Source organism: Ostrinia nubilalis, chromosome 16 (genome assembly GCF_963855985.1).
Source record: "Ostrinia nubilalis chromosome 16, ilOstNubi1.1, whole genome shotgun sequence".
In the NCBI taxonomy this organism is placed as follows: domain Eukaryota; kingdom Metazoa; phylum Arthropoda; class Insecta; order Lepidoptera; family Crambidae; genus Ostrinia; species Ostrinia nubilalis.
In genome coordinates this window covers 8,001,207-8,018,581 of record NC_087103.1, presented here as the reverse complement: position 1 = coordinate 8,018,581, position 17,375 = coordinate 8,001,207, and the positions used below count along the sequence as shown (strand labels likewise).

Sequence of the window (17,375 nt, the reverse complement as noted above, 5' to 3'; positions counted from 1 at the left end):
TTTACTAGTGATGATAATTTAATATATAATTACTTAGATAAATGTTTAACGCCCGTATTCATAAACATTACTATGAGGTCTCACAGTGCGCATGGACGCACAGGGTGACACACGAACCAATCACAGAGCTACAGGCGTTCGATTTGCTGGTTCACTTAGGCAAGCATATCGTTTGTGAATACCGGCGTAAGTTTATGTAAATAAGTATCTAATAGTCACTGTAGACCACGAGACTGTACATACATTTCAGCAGTTAAAATCTATCCTATTCCATCCTTTTTTAACAGTGACGCACAATCACTTTGGATGAATGGAAAAACTGTAAACTCTAAGCCTTTCGTCAGCAAAAGTCCCCAATTCGTGCTTCCTACAATGTTAGCCATTTTTAATTCGGTTGGAACTGGTTCGCACCTGTGTCACTCCCTAGGCTCGCATTTATCACCTCCATAGAGAATTTAATGTCAATGTACAGCCTGCACATCCAAATATTTTGTTGCAAAATGGCACCTAAGTGGACGACATAAGATGTCAATTTGTACGATTCATCCGGGTTTAGTTCTTTTTTGGGAGAGTTCAACCATTTGTCTTTCAGGAAACCTAATCGGATCCTAACCCTTTTAAGTAATGATAGTTTTTTTTAGCGGAAAGCATTAGATAATAAGTAAAAAGTTCAAGTACGCACAGTCGAAAGCACGTAGATTGAACATTTTCTTGCAAAATAGCACATAATACAAGTAAATAAGAAAACGCAGTATTTACCTTGACGTGCCTACTCATTATACTTATCCTGATAATGAAAATGTATCATCATCATTTCAGCAACAAAACTTCCAATACTGAACATAAGTAGTAACTAACTGAGGGCCTAGTGTGAGTTTTTATAAACGCGCTCACTAGTGAGCGCGTCAAAAAATGACATTAAATGTATGACGGATTGTACAGCGCCCCTAGCGGGAAACGATCAAAAACTAAAATTTTCATACATTTTTTAAACTCACAGTCAGCCCACTGAACATAACGATACCTATTGATAAAACAAAACACTCTCATAACAACACGGTAAACTTTTCTCATTTTCTCAGAGTGCAAGGTTGCATTCAAATGTTTCAAGATGCTCATGTGAAGACACCGTTATGTTTAAGACAGTCACCTTAATCTCGGAAGTGCATTTAGTTGATGGGGCCAGGAAAAGAACGTCTTTGAAGCTTGCATTCTCTTAGAAGTAATGTTAACTCAATGTGAGTTGAAAGTTCCACCCGGATAGTCAAGGTTCTTTTGAAAGAAGTTGTTATTCTTCGAAATTGAGGAGCATTTTTTATAAAATGAAGTTACAAATTTTGTAATTATTCAACAGATGGTAGATAATGGTACGCAGTATCGTATTATAGTAGTATAATTATCAACTTTAGATACAAAGATGGTTAACAGCTACTAGTTCATCTTTTCTTGCAAATAATAAAAAAATAAAAATCTAACAAAAGCGCATTCCTTCAAGCAATCAATCACTGTTTATGTCGCTTTAAGAAAAGGAATCCTTTTCATTAATTACCCTTCTCGTTATTCGTATTTGAGAGCTTATCTGTAGGTATATGAAAGAGACTTGTGACTAAGCAGAAAATTTTGTGACTAATTATATTATTATCACTAAACTAAGTACCTACTTATATTAGAATAAGCTTAAAATCTTATCTCTAGAATAAGTAATCCTTATCACAAGATCGTGTAATGTTAAGTGTCTCAATTTCGTGCCTAATACTTAGTAAAATGGCTTAAGCAAACAAATGATAAACCCTTAAACAAAATATATCGGCACTTACACCAAGCGCCCTCGCGAAAGTATTGAAAAAGAAATAAGGGTTCTCCTAAAACGAAGACATTGTATAAAATAAAACGGCACGAGGCTTTTGTCTTTTAAACCAAATGCTCCATTTGGGAAGTAGATGTGAATACGTAAGGTGGTTTTAAATGAAGTCAACGGGTATCACTTCGGTTATGATTTAGATGTTCGTTTCTTGTCTCTGACTCTTACGTTTGCTGAAGACAGTCATGAACAAACTGCCCATAACTAACAGCAGTGTGATTTTAGATTGATGACCAAAATAAATATTAAGCTTAATTCAATTGAGACCCTCTTACATCCGTCATAGCATCCGTCATTTTATTAGCAGATCTGTGACTTCCAACTCCTCACATTCCTTTATGTTAATTTTTTGAGATTTCAACTATTTAAACTACTTTTTTTCTAGCAGTTTAATATCTCACAAGATAAGTTTTTATAGAACGCATTCTGCTGAAAGGTTAAATGTACCCTTTTGTCATCCGTCATACTCCCAGCTCCTCCATTTTCTTCAAGTTAATTTCGTTGCAGATTCAACGACGTTTTAACGTTCCTTGAGACTTACTTAGCGCCACTGGTTGAGTTTTATTAGCGGTCCAGCTGTCGATGTGTCAAGGATTATGACAGGACGCGGAATTGACCCTTATACTCTTTGCCGAAGAAATACTTTTCTGTGACACACAATAAATATTCTTTTGTTTAGTTTCTATATCTATCCAAGTTCGCAAATCCTTATAAGTTACAGAAAAGCCACGTAATCCCTCGTTGAACCCACGACGACGGGAAGAAAAATGTACCTTTAATCCGATAAATATAAAACGGAGCAGCTGCGGGCTGTTATCATTATTTTAGGTTATAGAAATATTTGAAATGAAAATATATCAGTACTTTATCCTTTGTAAATAGAGTTAAAGTATTTTTACACGAGTGCGATTCTAACCCTTTTCAAGCGAATGGGTTTTCGTTGTTTTCTTCGGCGAGTTTAATAGAAAAGCACTAAAATGTTACATACCTTAATGTTTTAATTGGGATTACAGAGACAAGGAAGAGTAGGTTACTTCAGCATTTAAAGCGTTATTTCACGTTTTAAAAAAATATTTCAGAATTTACAAATAAGATTTTGTATATATATTTTGAACCTATCCTACCAATATCATAAATGTAAAAGTATGAGAGGATGGATGGATGTTTGTTACTCTTTCGCGCAAAAAATACTCAAAGAATTTTCAAGAAACTTTTCAATGTTATTGTTACATCAAAATAACAAATTTGCTTTAATTATAATAACGACGAAGCCACGAGTAATAAAAGCTAATAAAATAAACGTGTAAAACTTTCCTTAAATGACAAAAAAAGCCATATAGAACTGCCATTACCCGGACCATATCTACTCAATGCCTATCATTTCAAAATAAACATGGAAAATTGTACAACCATTTCAGCTAAAGGAAAACCCTCCACAATTAAGACTTAATGGTTTCGTCATACACTAATTTTAAGCTCCCTCGCTCAAACATTTAATAGAAAAATACGTTTTACGTCTAACATGTCTGCAAAAATGATGTGATGTCGTGTTTTTGTATTAAACTTAACCAACTTTCATTTGTTTCAGATAACTTCCAAGCAACATGTCCGCACCAACAACAGACAGTACTGAAGCCATAACGAATTCTGGCTATGGAAGCAGCGATGAAACCGCAAGTCTGCTCATATCGGGCCCATCCGTTACCGTCATAGTTCCCGCCGAACCTAACAGAACTGTCAAGCCTGTGTTGCAAAGACAAGACTGCACAACACACCTCAGGCCGCAACTATCAGGCGGCCCCGGCAGCGAAGAAAGCGCTGCATCTATCAGGATGGAAGAGGGCGCTGCGAGAAGCGTTCCCGACATAGAACTACAATGCCGCGACCAACCCGCCGACCGCCCCCAGACACTAGTTTCCCCCGTCGCCACCTGCTCCCACAGAGGATCCGTTACCGCCTGCCAGTTAGTTCCACATACGTACACGAGATGTCGCGTCTGTGAACGAAGGCAGTCTACAGCACCCATGTCGGCGTTGCAACTAGCGCGATCTGTGTCCAGAGAAAGTGTACGATCTGCTTTACACTATCCTTGTGGTTGTAGTTCACTACACGCTGTCAGTACCTGTCCTGTCATCCAACCTCCAGCCTTATTATTGCCGACGACAAGTACTAGAATCATCCGACAGAGCTCACAACCAGAGTCCAGCGCATGCGCGGCGCACTGCCCTCACCACGCCCATCACCACCCTAGCGCCTCACTACGACAATTGAGGGAACCCGGCGATGGCATTGCCGGCATCGCGGCCGACTCCCTGCGGATCAACGGAGGAATGCGACCGTTCAAACAGGTAAGTCCACCCACCGGTAGATGGCGCTAAATGTGAAAACGTTCGCTCTACTTTGAAATGTTATTAGCCTAATTTGCTAATTGGTATAAATGAAATTGGATTAATGAAATTCAAAAGTTTAAACATGATAATAATGGCTTCTCAGCGGATTTGGGGCTTGCTATGAAAATTATTCGCGATTTGTATTGGCTGTTTTTATTTTCATTAAGCAAAAGTGTTTTCTAAATTTGTTATTATAATTAAATTATATTTGTCGGGGCTAATGCTGTGTTTGTTTGGCTCTCTGTTCATAATCATCTGGGAAAGGCTATCTAATTAAAACTCTAGGCTATGTATCTAATTAAAACGCTGTAATTTTAATAATTTTGTTGCATTTTAAATTAAATGTAAGTAAGCAGTAGTAAGTTTTTAGAGCGTGGTAGTAAAAATTTGTTAATTATGAAGTAAGTAATAACTCTGCTACATGCCAGCCTTATATAATGAATAAAAATCCCACGGGGGACATTGCGTGCTTTTGTAACACAAAACAGTACATAGAACTTGTGTTATTATTAAAATAACCTCAGGCTTCAGAAGGGTTCGAGTAGATTGCTTTGGGCTGAATTTTGTATAAAATCTTGAGCGGAATTTTATTGTAAAATGTTCCTCTTATCTGAATTAACAAATGTTTTAACGAGATGAGCTTTTCCTTTATGCTTGCCTCCGCCATGTCATGGCCATTCTAATTGTTGTTAGGACGTCATCAGCGTTCTGTCGCTTAGCGCTCTAGTGGCCTTTTATAGCTATAGAAAGGTGTTACCCGTTAACATGGTTTTACTGTGAAGTAGCTTGCATGAGTTGAAACGCTACGGTAAGTGTTCCATTCATGACGTCATTCCCTACATGTCTACCATTAACGACATCATTACCTATAGTTATCCTGACATCTTCGACACTTATTGTTATTAAACTCATAGAAGGTTACTTTTGCAGTTGTATGTGCTGTGTAAGGGTCTTGAGACGGGTTCTTTTAAATCAAATCAAATATTTGATTTGGTTTCTTCTTTTTAACCTGCAGGGGCTGCTCCTCTGTCCGCAAACCCTGTCGCAGACACGCCGTGCCCGACTGAGACGGGCGTTCACTGAAGCCACGGGGGATACAGTTACCTACGTTAAGACGGTGGGCTTCAAATTATTGGAATATGCACCGCCAATCGCCGAGGTCGACTGTACAACCCTTTCCCTAAAACTTTACAAGAATTTGATTAACTTATCCAATTTATGTTCTTTAGAGAGAAAAAGTCTATCCTACAAATTAAGTCCTGATAGTGATGTAGAAAGAAATCCTTAGCATGTAACATTATTATTTTGACCTTTAGCATTTTACAAATGCATGCAATATGGATACACGCAATTAGATTAATAGTTACTATAGAATTAAGTGTAAGATCCGTCATTTGATAACATTGATGATTCCCATTGAGGTTGTACAGTCGAAGGGTCGGCATCACGAGAATATATCACCAAAGTAATTTATTAGTTGGCGAATGTGTCGTCCCTATAGCTTCGTCTAATGACCACCGTTAGCCTATCCCCCCACGCCCCAATTTCCCCCAGCACCGAAAATGCTTCTCACGAACAAATCGTTTTCTATACATCAAAATGTCAGCAACTCCTCATCACACTTACGCACGTCGTGTATCAGCAAATTGAGACATTGGCTTTCTGGTCCTTGTGTTTCAGAGATTTTTTACACAGGTACGTTTCACGTGACGTCCATCATCCATCTTTTGTTTCATTAAAAGAAAACGTTTTGTTACCGCTTTAAGAACCCATTACTCAAGCAATACACGGCACCTACACTGCTATTAGACCATCACAAGAAAAATGACGTTGCACATTAGAATATAGATTTGATAGTCTGCACTAAAAAAGCTTTTAGAGTACTCATTTAGAGGTTGTTTGGTGTGGACGGCATTCCATTTGTTTCAAATCATGTAGTTGATTTATGTTAGACAGTAAATGCTCTAGAAAATCTTCATCAAATAAATACAGTCATAGTTAACTTAACTAACATAGTAGGTATGCACAAAGCTCTTTAGAATGGTCTATTCAGGTTAAAGATTAATCACGTTCGTAAATTAAACCAGCACAATCATAATGTAATACGCAATGCTCCTAGAATTCTAAATTAGTAGCATAATTTTGCGCCACTCTCCGGAAATTTCGCGCAGCGAACCAACACAAAGAGACTTTACGTTATCCTTTAATGTATTAATCGATATCTACACCTTCTATAATTGTTACACATTTGTAACAAGAACGTACGAGATTTATGAGTTCCAATAAATGTGCAACGCTAGTAAACCACGCTACGTTACCAGATTGCGAATAATAATGTGGTGTTTTCACTTGATTTAAATATATTGAACGCCAAAGCTCTGTGATAAAGTAACCATGATATTAAAGATTATTCTGCGCCAAAGAACCGCATCATTTATTTCTGTCACGAGAAAAATCCACACCTGACGGTTCAGAGAACTTCGTATAAGAATATTCTTCGTATCATCTGATAGGTAGATTACTTCCGCTACTACATATTATTGAACTAATTCAATCAGCGATGACATTAAGTTCTATAATGCTAGATGATTATGCAGTTGGCAATGATCCAAATGGGTCTATTCCAATTGCATTGTTAAGGGGCCTAGAAATTCACGATCATATTTATTGCTTTGTGAATTTGGTTAAGAGCGCCGCTAAGTAGCAAATATGAAACAACCACTTTACTCGGGGACTTTTATTGCAACACTATAAGAAGTTGGAGATCATTAGCCTTGAGCTGTTCTTCTGATATAGCTGGGAAAGTTTCCTCTTAGGTTCGGTAACGAAATACCAAGCTTATTTCCTCTAATGGATCCCGGTATTGTCGTGAAATATGCCAACTTGGGAGTGGATTGGTTTGAGTTTCAATTACATTGCCTTTCGTGAACATGAAACGTTACGAGTGCGTTATTAGAGAAACTAGTATGCCAACTGTCGCTTGTATTTAATTAAATAGTTTTTATGTGAAATTTATTCCTTTTTGCCAAGGTTTTGTTAACGATCGCAACGTTATTATTTATTTTTCTTCATTTTTGAGTGGTTGAAGCATATAGTAAAGCAATAATTGAGTTTGAGGTTTGAGTTATTAATTTTTTAAATATTTTTACAGAAGATTTCGGGCTATCAACGTTAAAAATCATAATTCATTTTACATTCTCATAATATGTCTGTAGGTATGTGAGAAAATTGATTGGATTCAACTACATCTTGGCATTTACTTTTTATGGCTTTGATAAGTTCTACTTTTTATGGCCTTATTAATACCGCCAAGATAACTCCTTTCTGTTTTGGGAATGTTTCCAACATAAACCTCGTAATCAAGTTTTGGAAGATTGCCCGCCTCCGTGAACAGTCGAATAGGATTCCGCCCTGTCATCTTGTTCGAAGAAAGCAATAGTTACTTGAGACTGATAAATATCATGTAATAATGTGTTTGTGAAGTTGACGCATTAGTATGTTACTAACTTTGGTTCTTAGAAATGAAAAAAAAAACATACTAAAAGATTATTGGAATTCTGATGCATGACTATGCGAGCATATACAAGTACATCAATGTCATGTAATGTTAATGCGAAATCTCAAAAAAAGTACTTAGGCTGAGTTGCACCACCTAATTTTGACCGTAACTGTAACGATAACCGGCGTTTTTTGTATGGAGTTTGACAGATTTTTGACGTTTGTCAAAATTAAAGTATGATGGGATGGGGCAACCATGCCTTACACTTTTTCTTCTAATACAAACATTATACTTTATTTTGACGTGGGATTAATTTTAGACATACTGGTAAATTATGTTACAGTAACTAAACAAAACTCAGAACAATGCTTATCTCATTTCGTTCCGGCAAAACACACAACGAAGGACGGGAAAATTGGTGCGGAAGGTTTTTCCACATGGATGGAGCCACGTGTAACCTTTTCCTTTTTGAGTAGCTCAGTTTATATTATAATTACTTTATGTTTTATATTGGCTGTATCAGACTGTTGATGTGATAATACAAGCCATGTGACGATTGTTTTGAAGAAGAAAAAGCATCTTAAGCTTGAACCAAACCAAAGCGTGCAGATCACCATCGCTGACCTGATCATAGGCGAATGACAGGTCGCGCGACCTGACGTCTGCAGACCTTGAAAAGGGTTTTATATTTTTAATCAGTTTTAAGGAACGCGATATTACGCGCGGCTATGATATTTCTGAAGAAAATTAACAAACATTAGGTATTATTATAATTTGACTTTACTAACAACATAAGATCAGACCGCTCATTTGCATTTCATTCAGAAAATGGAGTCAAAATTTGCTTTTTTTAATCAGCTTGATGCAGTATTATCAGTATAAGCTAATTTTTTTCATTATTTTCTGTGCCAGAGTTCAGTTTAAAATAATAAAATGTAACATTCTCTTGCTCCAAAATTTTACCGAGTAATCTCATTGTTAAATGTTTGTTTATAGAAGAGGTCCAGTTGAGTATTTGCATCTGGTGAATAAAAAATACTTATACAGTTACATTTATTTTTAAATTAAAATTTTTAAATAAACAAATAGCAAGATAAGTACTCGTAGATTCTAAATTACGAAAAAGATAACGAACTAGCCATTTTAGAAAATTTTCATTAATATTCGAATTAAAATGATACCACCAGAACAACAACTTGAAAGCATTACGCTTAAACGCTTCTAAATTCCATTACAGAGATAAATTCGCTAGCGTTTTATTAAACATTTTTGTTTTTACTACATGCTCTGGGGCTGGACGTAATTATGTTCATACCGCACGCTGCATCGGATAAGGACAAATTTAATCAGCGCTGTAATTGAATACCGAGTTACGAGTTCCATCCAATAAACGCTTAATTTGCCAATAACAGAGAAATAACTGATGCATGAACTTATACCGGCCGGTAAATTTTAATAGAAATTGTGTAATTTTACTTCAGGTGACAGTTACATTTCTTTTTCCTAAAAAAAACGCTTTAACGCTTTTGAATTCAAATTAAGGTTTAATTCAATAAGTACAGTTTTTACAAGAAAAATAAAAACGACATTGATATTTTTGTGTCAAATATCAAGCATTTTCTTACAGACGCACCTCACTACGAGTATAATAGTTATTTGAATTTTTGGGTCAATTTCAAGTAAGTATTTTCCTTTTGGCCAGTATGATTTATAGAAAATAAAATGCACTTTATTCAGAAGGCAGATGAAACTGTACATACCGGTTTCAGTATCGGATAGGGGAAAATTTAATCAGTGCGGTAATTGGATACCGAGATAGGGGTTTCATCCAATAAACGCTTTATCATCAATAGATAATGCCGCGACTCATACTCGAGTTAATGTGAGTAACAACAGCAATAACTACTTATGTGACTGTGTCGTTGTAAAAGATTAAAAAATACTACAAATGTAGCAAAAGTTATACTTCAAATGAATACAAATTGAGTCGGTCAACAACACGTTATTTACAAAGAAAACAATAAATACAAAAACAAGACGCAGAGAGCAAAGGCAAATGTCAAATGAAACAAATATTTTTTTCTGCGACTTTGTTTTCTTTTCAGTACTATAATACTAAAATACCTAGGCAGTAACAGATACACCTACTACTGTATCACGAATATACATATACGTAATTTCAAATTACCACTTAGTAATTGTATTAAAAGTAAGTATGTAGTAAAAAGTTATCTAATAACTCTATACACCAAGCCCGCCGACAACGCTTAGAGAATCTACACGACAACGTCATGGCTTGGTGTCAGCGGCTTTATTTCAAAGAAATTCTATGACTTTTGAAACGTCGCATTCGATGCGAAGACTGCATTAGCACCACACCGTGGCTGGCACTCTGGCGCCTCATAAAGTAACCATAGTTCACAAACCCAATCCTAGCCACTACCAAGGCACTAGAAATTCTAAAGTGCATAGACAAAAAGCTGCCAACGTTCCGTTACCGAAACCGAAATCTCACCAAATCATTATGCAAGCAGTTTCTGGCAGAAACGGTGCCCTGTAATGGCTCAGATTAATGCTCTAAGACGGTACGTGCCCCAGATACTATTCCCAGGAGAGCAATCCCGAACTTACATCATTATGATTGGTCTTAAAATTTATACGGCTGGTGAAAAACTACCATCAAGTGCCGTAAATTTTTAACTTTTCATTTGTGAACTCTATTGTGATTGGATATTCAGTTTTATGTGGAAATGTTTGATTAGGAAACTTGAATTTTTGTTCAGGCGTTTGGAACTTCTTAAAAGTTTTATAAGACTTTATTTTGAAAGTTTTGCCTTTAATTTATTTTAAATCAAACAGGAGTTACGGTTGCTATACTTTTTATAGGATATATGTTCTTCTGCTTTTAGAAATGATGGACGTATCTTTTTACGATTATTTTATTTTACATGTCCTTAATTCTCAGATTCTTCGCCTCTAATTTCCTTGTATCACCGTAATTACTTAACCTGTCATAGCCCGATAAAAATAATTGGCCATAGATTTCCATATCAGTCTTGTTATTAACAACTTTATAGCACTCTGAGAGTATAATTAAGGAACTGCAATTCTAATGGAGGTTGTGGAAAAAAGTGTACTCATGCCAAGCTGCTACAATATCTCTCTCGTAAATAGTATAATAATATGACACACGGTGCTGCTCGCCAGTTCTGTTGCTTGAACTTGGCTTGACACTCTACCGCGCGTCTAGTAGTCTTCAATGTTCCTATGTTGTAATTTTACGCGAATGGATTAATCAAATTGCATGCATTTTTTTGTATAATACCGCGTCGAAACAATTTATTATGTCATAAGACACATTACTGTTTTATCCGTAAATAAATCATTTATTGGTGATATAAATTCAGCAACATGCTCACAACAGTTTCGAGAATTTAATAGAAGACAGCGATAAATCAGCTATTGTTTATTATCCGTTGCAGTATTAACCTAAATGGTCAATTCCAGAGGCGGACACCAAACATCTGTGGCCCCCTGATTATGGCATAGTTCCAACTGAGTACAGCGGGGTTCATAGTGCCTAGTCATATAAATTATGCCCTGGATGCGACCACACAATACGTTCCATTACATTGAACTAATGCGATCGTGATCGGGCTACGGTATAGCGGCCATTTTAAATGTCACTTTCGTTAATTTGCTCCGGAATTTACTGCTGGTTGTTCACTTTAGTAATTTGAAGTTTAATTAGCATGTCCTTCTAATAATAGCTTGTGATATTGGTTGTTATTATTTATCAATTTAGGAAGTTTCCGTTGGAAATGGAACACGTAACAGCTCTTACGGAATCGGTTGCTTGATATTGTGTTTTTCCGGTTTTGATCATCATTTATTTTATGGTTTGCATTTTTTTTATAGTTAGTTGGTTGGTATTAAAACATGAATTAAAATTTTACGAGTAACCATGTATGATTGTTTCATCTACGAAGACGCGCCCCACCAATTTTTGGTCAAGGGAAGCGCGTTATTATTTGTAGTGTGAGTGCACACTCATGGATAGATTTAAGCGTGTACGGATAAACACTTACACGGAGGTACTAAACAACGTCGTGCCTCTACATCCAACACTACCGTTGTTGTTAGGCATTCAGCTCTAATATCTACCCCATCAGGTCAATGTTACTACAGATTTTATTGAAATGTTCAATAAAATTTCCAACTATAAAGCATATCCACTTCACATCTGCGAATGCAGCTGTTATTTTTACGACAGCACTTAAAACCGTGACGGAGTACAGACATCGGCATATCACTTGATTTTATGTAGTTGTAATAAGTCCTGTTTTGCGACGAATTTTTGGAAGGGTTGTATACCGAGATACAATAAGTGTCGACTCTAGGGTCAGTTTCAAATAGTTCGTGACACCCAAAGTGGCCAAAAAGAAGACAACACAACCTTATTCTCATTGCAACAAAGACGTGTTGCGAACTTTTTGGCTACTTTGGATGTCACGAATTTGACGCTGACTGTACAAGGGTTGCTCTTCAAAAATAATGTATTATGAACCGATGATGTAGCGATACACGCGACGGTTTGTTTGTTTACACTGTAACCGAGCTATTGATTTATGATATACAAACTTCGTCGTTACGCAATATGGCCAATCGATCATTTTCCGATAACTAAAATAAAAGTTGTGGCTGGCAAGGCCGTGTGTGATCACTTTGCGGTTGTTGACTGATCATTTTTGAACAAGTTTGCAACAAGGAAAAGTTTTTAATATCTTAATTTAATACTTATTTAGAAAAAAATTGAAGTCTTTGACTGTAGACAATATTCAGTATTGATCAAAACCAAAACTGATTCTTAATTTAACAAGGCCCTTTTTGACAATCGTATTTTAAGGCTGGATTGCACCATCATACTTTAACAAAAATGACAAAAATCTGTCATACAAAAAACACCGGTTATCGTTATAGTTATGTTGAAATTAGGTGGCGCAACTCAGCCTAAATTTTTCGGTTTTCGGCTGTAGTCTCACTCATTTGTTTCATTTTAACATACTCGTACATTATAATTTAACATAATAATTTTACTGTGTAAGAAGCAACAACACTTAGGGTGAGTACCATCTTATTTTAACTTTGACAAACGTCAAAAATCTGTCAAACTCCATACAAAAAGCACCGGTTATCGTCATAGTTACCGTTAAAGTTAGGTGGTGCAACTCAGCCAAAATTTCAATTCCAAAAATGTCTTGCATGACCAGTGACCACGTCTCTTATGAAGATTGCAGTTTTTACGTCCACAGAATATAAAACGCAGAATAGTCTTTTCCTTCTTATCCCGTCTGAATCTTGCAGTCGGAAAATATACGAGTACTTCATCACAAGTCGTACATTTCAAGGGAATCCCCCGAAGAGTAATTAGGAAACCAGGATCTGAGTATCTCCGCGGCTGGTCCCGCAGATTAGGTGCGTAGTAAAAGCCGAAAACTGTATAGCAGGGGTGGCCAACCGATCGATTGTATCACAGCTGTAAGTCTAGCCGATTGCAGCACGGCAAAAAATATAAATAACTAGCTGTACCTACCCTTAGGTAACTTTAGGTACCTATAGGCATAAAAAGAGTTTAAATATTTTTTCCTGTTTTTACATTTTCATTGACCTTCCACTCCACTGTATTTTCACTATTAGTCGTAGCATAATATAATGAAACGTATAGTTTCCTCGATAAATACAGACTATCTATTCTACTCAAAAATATTTTCTACATTATCACCAAGCTGTTTGTGTGACTATCAAATACCGATCCATTATTTTATTAAAATTTATTTGAAGAACTACTATGTAGCTCATGCCTACCTACTGTGTTTCGAAGTATTTATCTAAAAGTAAATGATATCATAATTCATTTAATTTTATTATTTAATACTTTTTATATGTGCATTTTATTATTATTTACTATTATTAAATCAAGTTGGCCACCCCTGCCCAGCTTTTGGAGTCGTAAACGCAGCCCGGCCTTCGGTCTGATCTTATCAATACCACCTTATTGCATTTTTTAGCAGCCGACTGGAGCGTTGTATAAAGGCTTTCATATTTAATCACACCGCCCGCTCGCTTTGATTTTGGATTTGCCGACGTAAATTTTTATCCATTCCAACCACGTTAAAGGCTTCCTTTGATTAGTACGTTACTGCAGCGTCTTTCCATTCTATACATAGCCAGAACGCAAGGGTGTGAAACTAATCGAGTATAGTTTGGATATGACTTTTTTTACTAAGCTCCTCCAAACTATACACGACCAGTACGCATACGCTGCGAACTGCTCGCGTATACTTTGTAGTGACTTAGGTCAATTATCTTCCTCCAAAATATACATCGCCAGTACGCATACGGACTAATCATGTATGTATTGTAATAAGTGCGTGATTACAATTTATAGGCGAGTAGTTGCATGCTAGTCATTTTGACTTATTGACCTCTCTTTCTATTACATACTAGCTTTCCGCCCGCGGCTTCGCTCGCGTGGAATTTTGTCTGTTACAGAAAAACAATATCGCGCGCGTATTTGCTCACCGTTTAGACCTACCCTGGACTACGACAAACATTTTAAAACCAAAATCAGCTCAATCGGCCCAGCCGTTCTCGAGTTTTAATCAGACTAACGAACATCAATTCATTTTTATTTATATAGATAGATTAATTCATATCTGCGTGTCTACTTTAAACATTGAATCATCTTACGACACGTGTCATTGTTTTGATAAAGGATTTTTTGGTGTTTCTTATTCTGCCATAGAAAAGATATTTGTTTTGGGGCTGATATTTCACCAATTGTAGGTATGGAAATATGTCAAAATGATTTTGTTCTTGAGATAAAAGTTAATAAATAAAATAAATAATAAATAAATATCCTTAGACATTTTACACTGCGCTTCTAGTCCCAAACTAAGCAAAGCTTGTACTATGGGTACTAGACAACGGATATAAACATAATTAAATACTTTTTTTTGTAAATACATACTTATTATACATAGAAAACACCCAGTCCAATACAAACAAATATGTTCATGCACACAAATGTTTGTACTGTGCGGGAATCGAACCCGCTACCACTTCGAACCACTACACCAAACGGCCGACAATACAAACCTAGCATTTAAAGTCTCGCATAATATTGTATTTAATGCGCGTTGAACTTTCTTCTCTCACTCTCTCTCATATTAATTAAATTGTTATTTAATTTGAAATCTACCTAATCAATTTAATTTCAAAAACCACTTACAATAGTTTTAAAAATCTAGATTTATTATAGATTCAGTAAAATAATAATATTTTATGTAATAATATCAAATAAATGTAATTTTAAATATAGTTCCATATTTTACTGAATTTTACTAAATCAATATCAACTAAACACACTCTAGTCAAATGTAAGTGGTGTAGTAAAAACTAATCGAGTATAGTTTGGAGATGACTTTTTTTACTAAGCTCCTCCAAACTATACACGATCAGTACGCAAAATTCGTGTATAGTTTGGAGTCACAGATTTACAAACAGGCACTCCGAAATATACACGAGCAGTTTCCTATGGGTGCGTTCTGGCCATGTATAGAACGGAAAGACGCGTTACTGCAATACCAGATGGCGTTAAATCAGTAAGAGGCTACACACGGAGAATTTACTTGAACTAGAGTCTTAAGTTTAAGGATGTTTGTTACCCTTTCACACAAAAACTTCTGAACGGATTTTGATGAAACTTTACAGTATTATTATTTATACATCAGAATAACCTATAGGCTATAATTTATAACGATCTGAAATTCTCGCGGGTGAAACTGCGAGCAAAAGGTAGTATTAAATAATAAGAAACTTTACATGACAACAATAATCTGTAAGTTTATGTTACTAAGCGTTGTAACATAACATACTAAGTAATGGGCCGAGGGAAAACTTATTACCTCGTTAAATAGACATTAGAGCAAATTATCTCAAATCTAACGTTGGACATGAGCTTTCATGATCACTTAAGATACCGCGGTCGGTTGCGGTCTTCGAGTAATTACAGAATCTTCTGAAATTAACGACTACGATCTAGGTTTTTGTCACCTTCCCACTAATTACATGTTATAAATTATAGGTGCGTTATTCTAGACTTATTTTTGTACAAAAAGTTGACTTAATGCTAACAGCAGAATAATATCTTGAACTGATTCACGAAACAAAAGTTATCTTCTATAGGTACTTACTCCAAGATTTACCTACAATTTCTGTCAGGAAATGGTCTCATACTCGTAGAACGCTCATACATAGTATTGTATTCTACTGTGTTTTCATCATCATAGACATCGTGTAATGTTGCAAGATTTTTATGGCATTACAGAATCTACCTACTGTCAAAACAATTACTACAAATCAGTAAAAAAAAATTTCAACCGTCTTAAACACCAGCTGCTTTCGATTGGCTTAAATTAAAAATGAGTTGATATTTTATGATTTACACGTAAGTACGAGTATACGATTCAGAAACAAGTTTGTGATAGTTCGCAAGTGAAAACTAAATTATCGCAGACGAGACGGCACTTCCTTCGGTACAAAAATGAATTAAAAGTTTGATTTATTTTAATGGAGTTATCGAACTACTTGTAACTTGGCCGTTTTGAATAACATGAATAAATTCTTTGGACTCGAGGAATAAGGTGGTGTACAAAATATTTGTTAAAGATGTTTCTTAAAGTTGTACTTGCTTATTTCTGAGTATGAATCATAGCAATAATCTCAAAATATTCAATAGTCGTAGTCATTTTTGGACATTGTTATTTTTTCACAAAAATCTATTTACATTTTATTTAGAACTTTAGAACTGTCCTCTCCTGTCTGTCCGTCCTGATAAGACAGCAAAAATGTGCCGCTTCGAGTATTTATCTGTCTATCTGTCTACTAATCTATCTCTCTATCTAAATACATTAAATACACAATAGTTTCAAACAGAATTAACAGAGCCATCATGATAAGCTCCTGTTATAGGAACTGACCGCAATCTGCTTATCACAGTAAGCTGCTTACGATAGTATGTATCGCTTTGTTGTAATAGCGAAGAGCATAAACCCATTATTAAGAGCTAAAGCACTATAATGGTGTCTTGAACTCAATCATAAACGGTATTATTATACTAAACTAGCGGCCGCCCGCGACTTCGTACGCGTGGATCCCGTTTTACCCCCTCAGGAGTTGAATTTTGCAAAATCTAAGTGAGCACAGTCTAAAAGCAACCCCCATGCAAAATTTGAGACTCCCAGGACTTGCAGTTTATAAGATTTCGTGATGAGTGAATGACTTAGTGACCTTTAGCTTTTATAGATAGATTTTGTGAATTAGTGATCTCTTGTTTTAAAGTCTTATGATGTTTTGAGACATAAATTATTATTATCCTTCATGGTATTTCGTTCTCGTGATAAAATTAAATAATCATAACCAAGTATTTAGTATTAGACACCTTTTTGTCAATAAGTTACATTGAAAGGGGTTATCAGGGCTTATTTGTCGATAAAAATATTCGACAAAAATCACAAAAACTTGTATCTTACTTATCTTACTTAATACAACATTAGCATGTTTA

The 17,375-nt window shown here is 35.8% G+C and overlaps 1 protein-coding gene across 2 annotated transcripts in view; it reads left to right on the top strand.

Annotated features, from left to right (window-relative positions):
• Window positions 1-17,375, top strand: part of LOC135079336 (small conductance calcium-activated potassium channel protein) — a 273,263-nt gene that overhangs the window by 106,824 nt on the left and 149,064 nt on the right. Inside the window, exons 2-3 of one of the 2 annotated variants that reach the window (XM_063973969.1) lie at window positions 3,450-4,209; window positions 5,267-5,368. In XM_063973969.1, the coding sequence (XP_063830039.1) occupies window positions 3,466-4,209; window positions 5,267-5,368 (846 nt within the window). In that variant the 5' untranslated portion in view covers window positions 3,450-3,465. The remainder of the gene's footprint in view (window positions 1-3,449; window positions 4,210-5,266; window positions 5,369-17,375) is intronic. The other variant, XM_063973970.1, reaches the window with a different exon arrangement.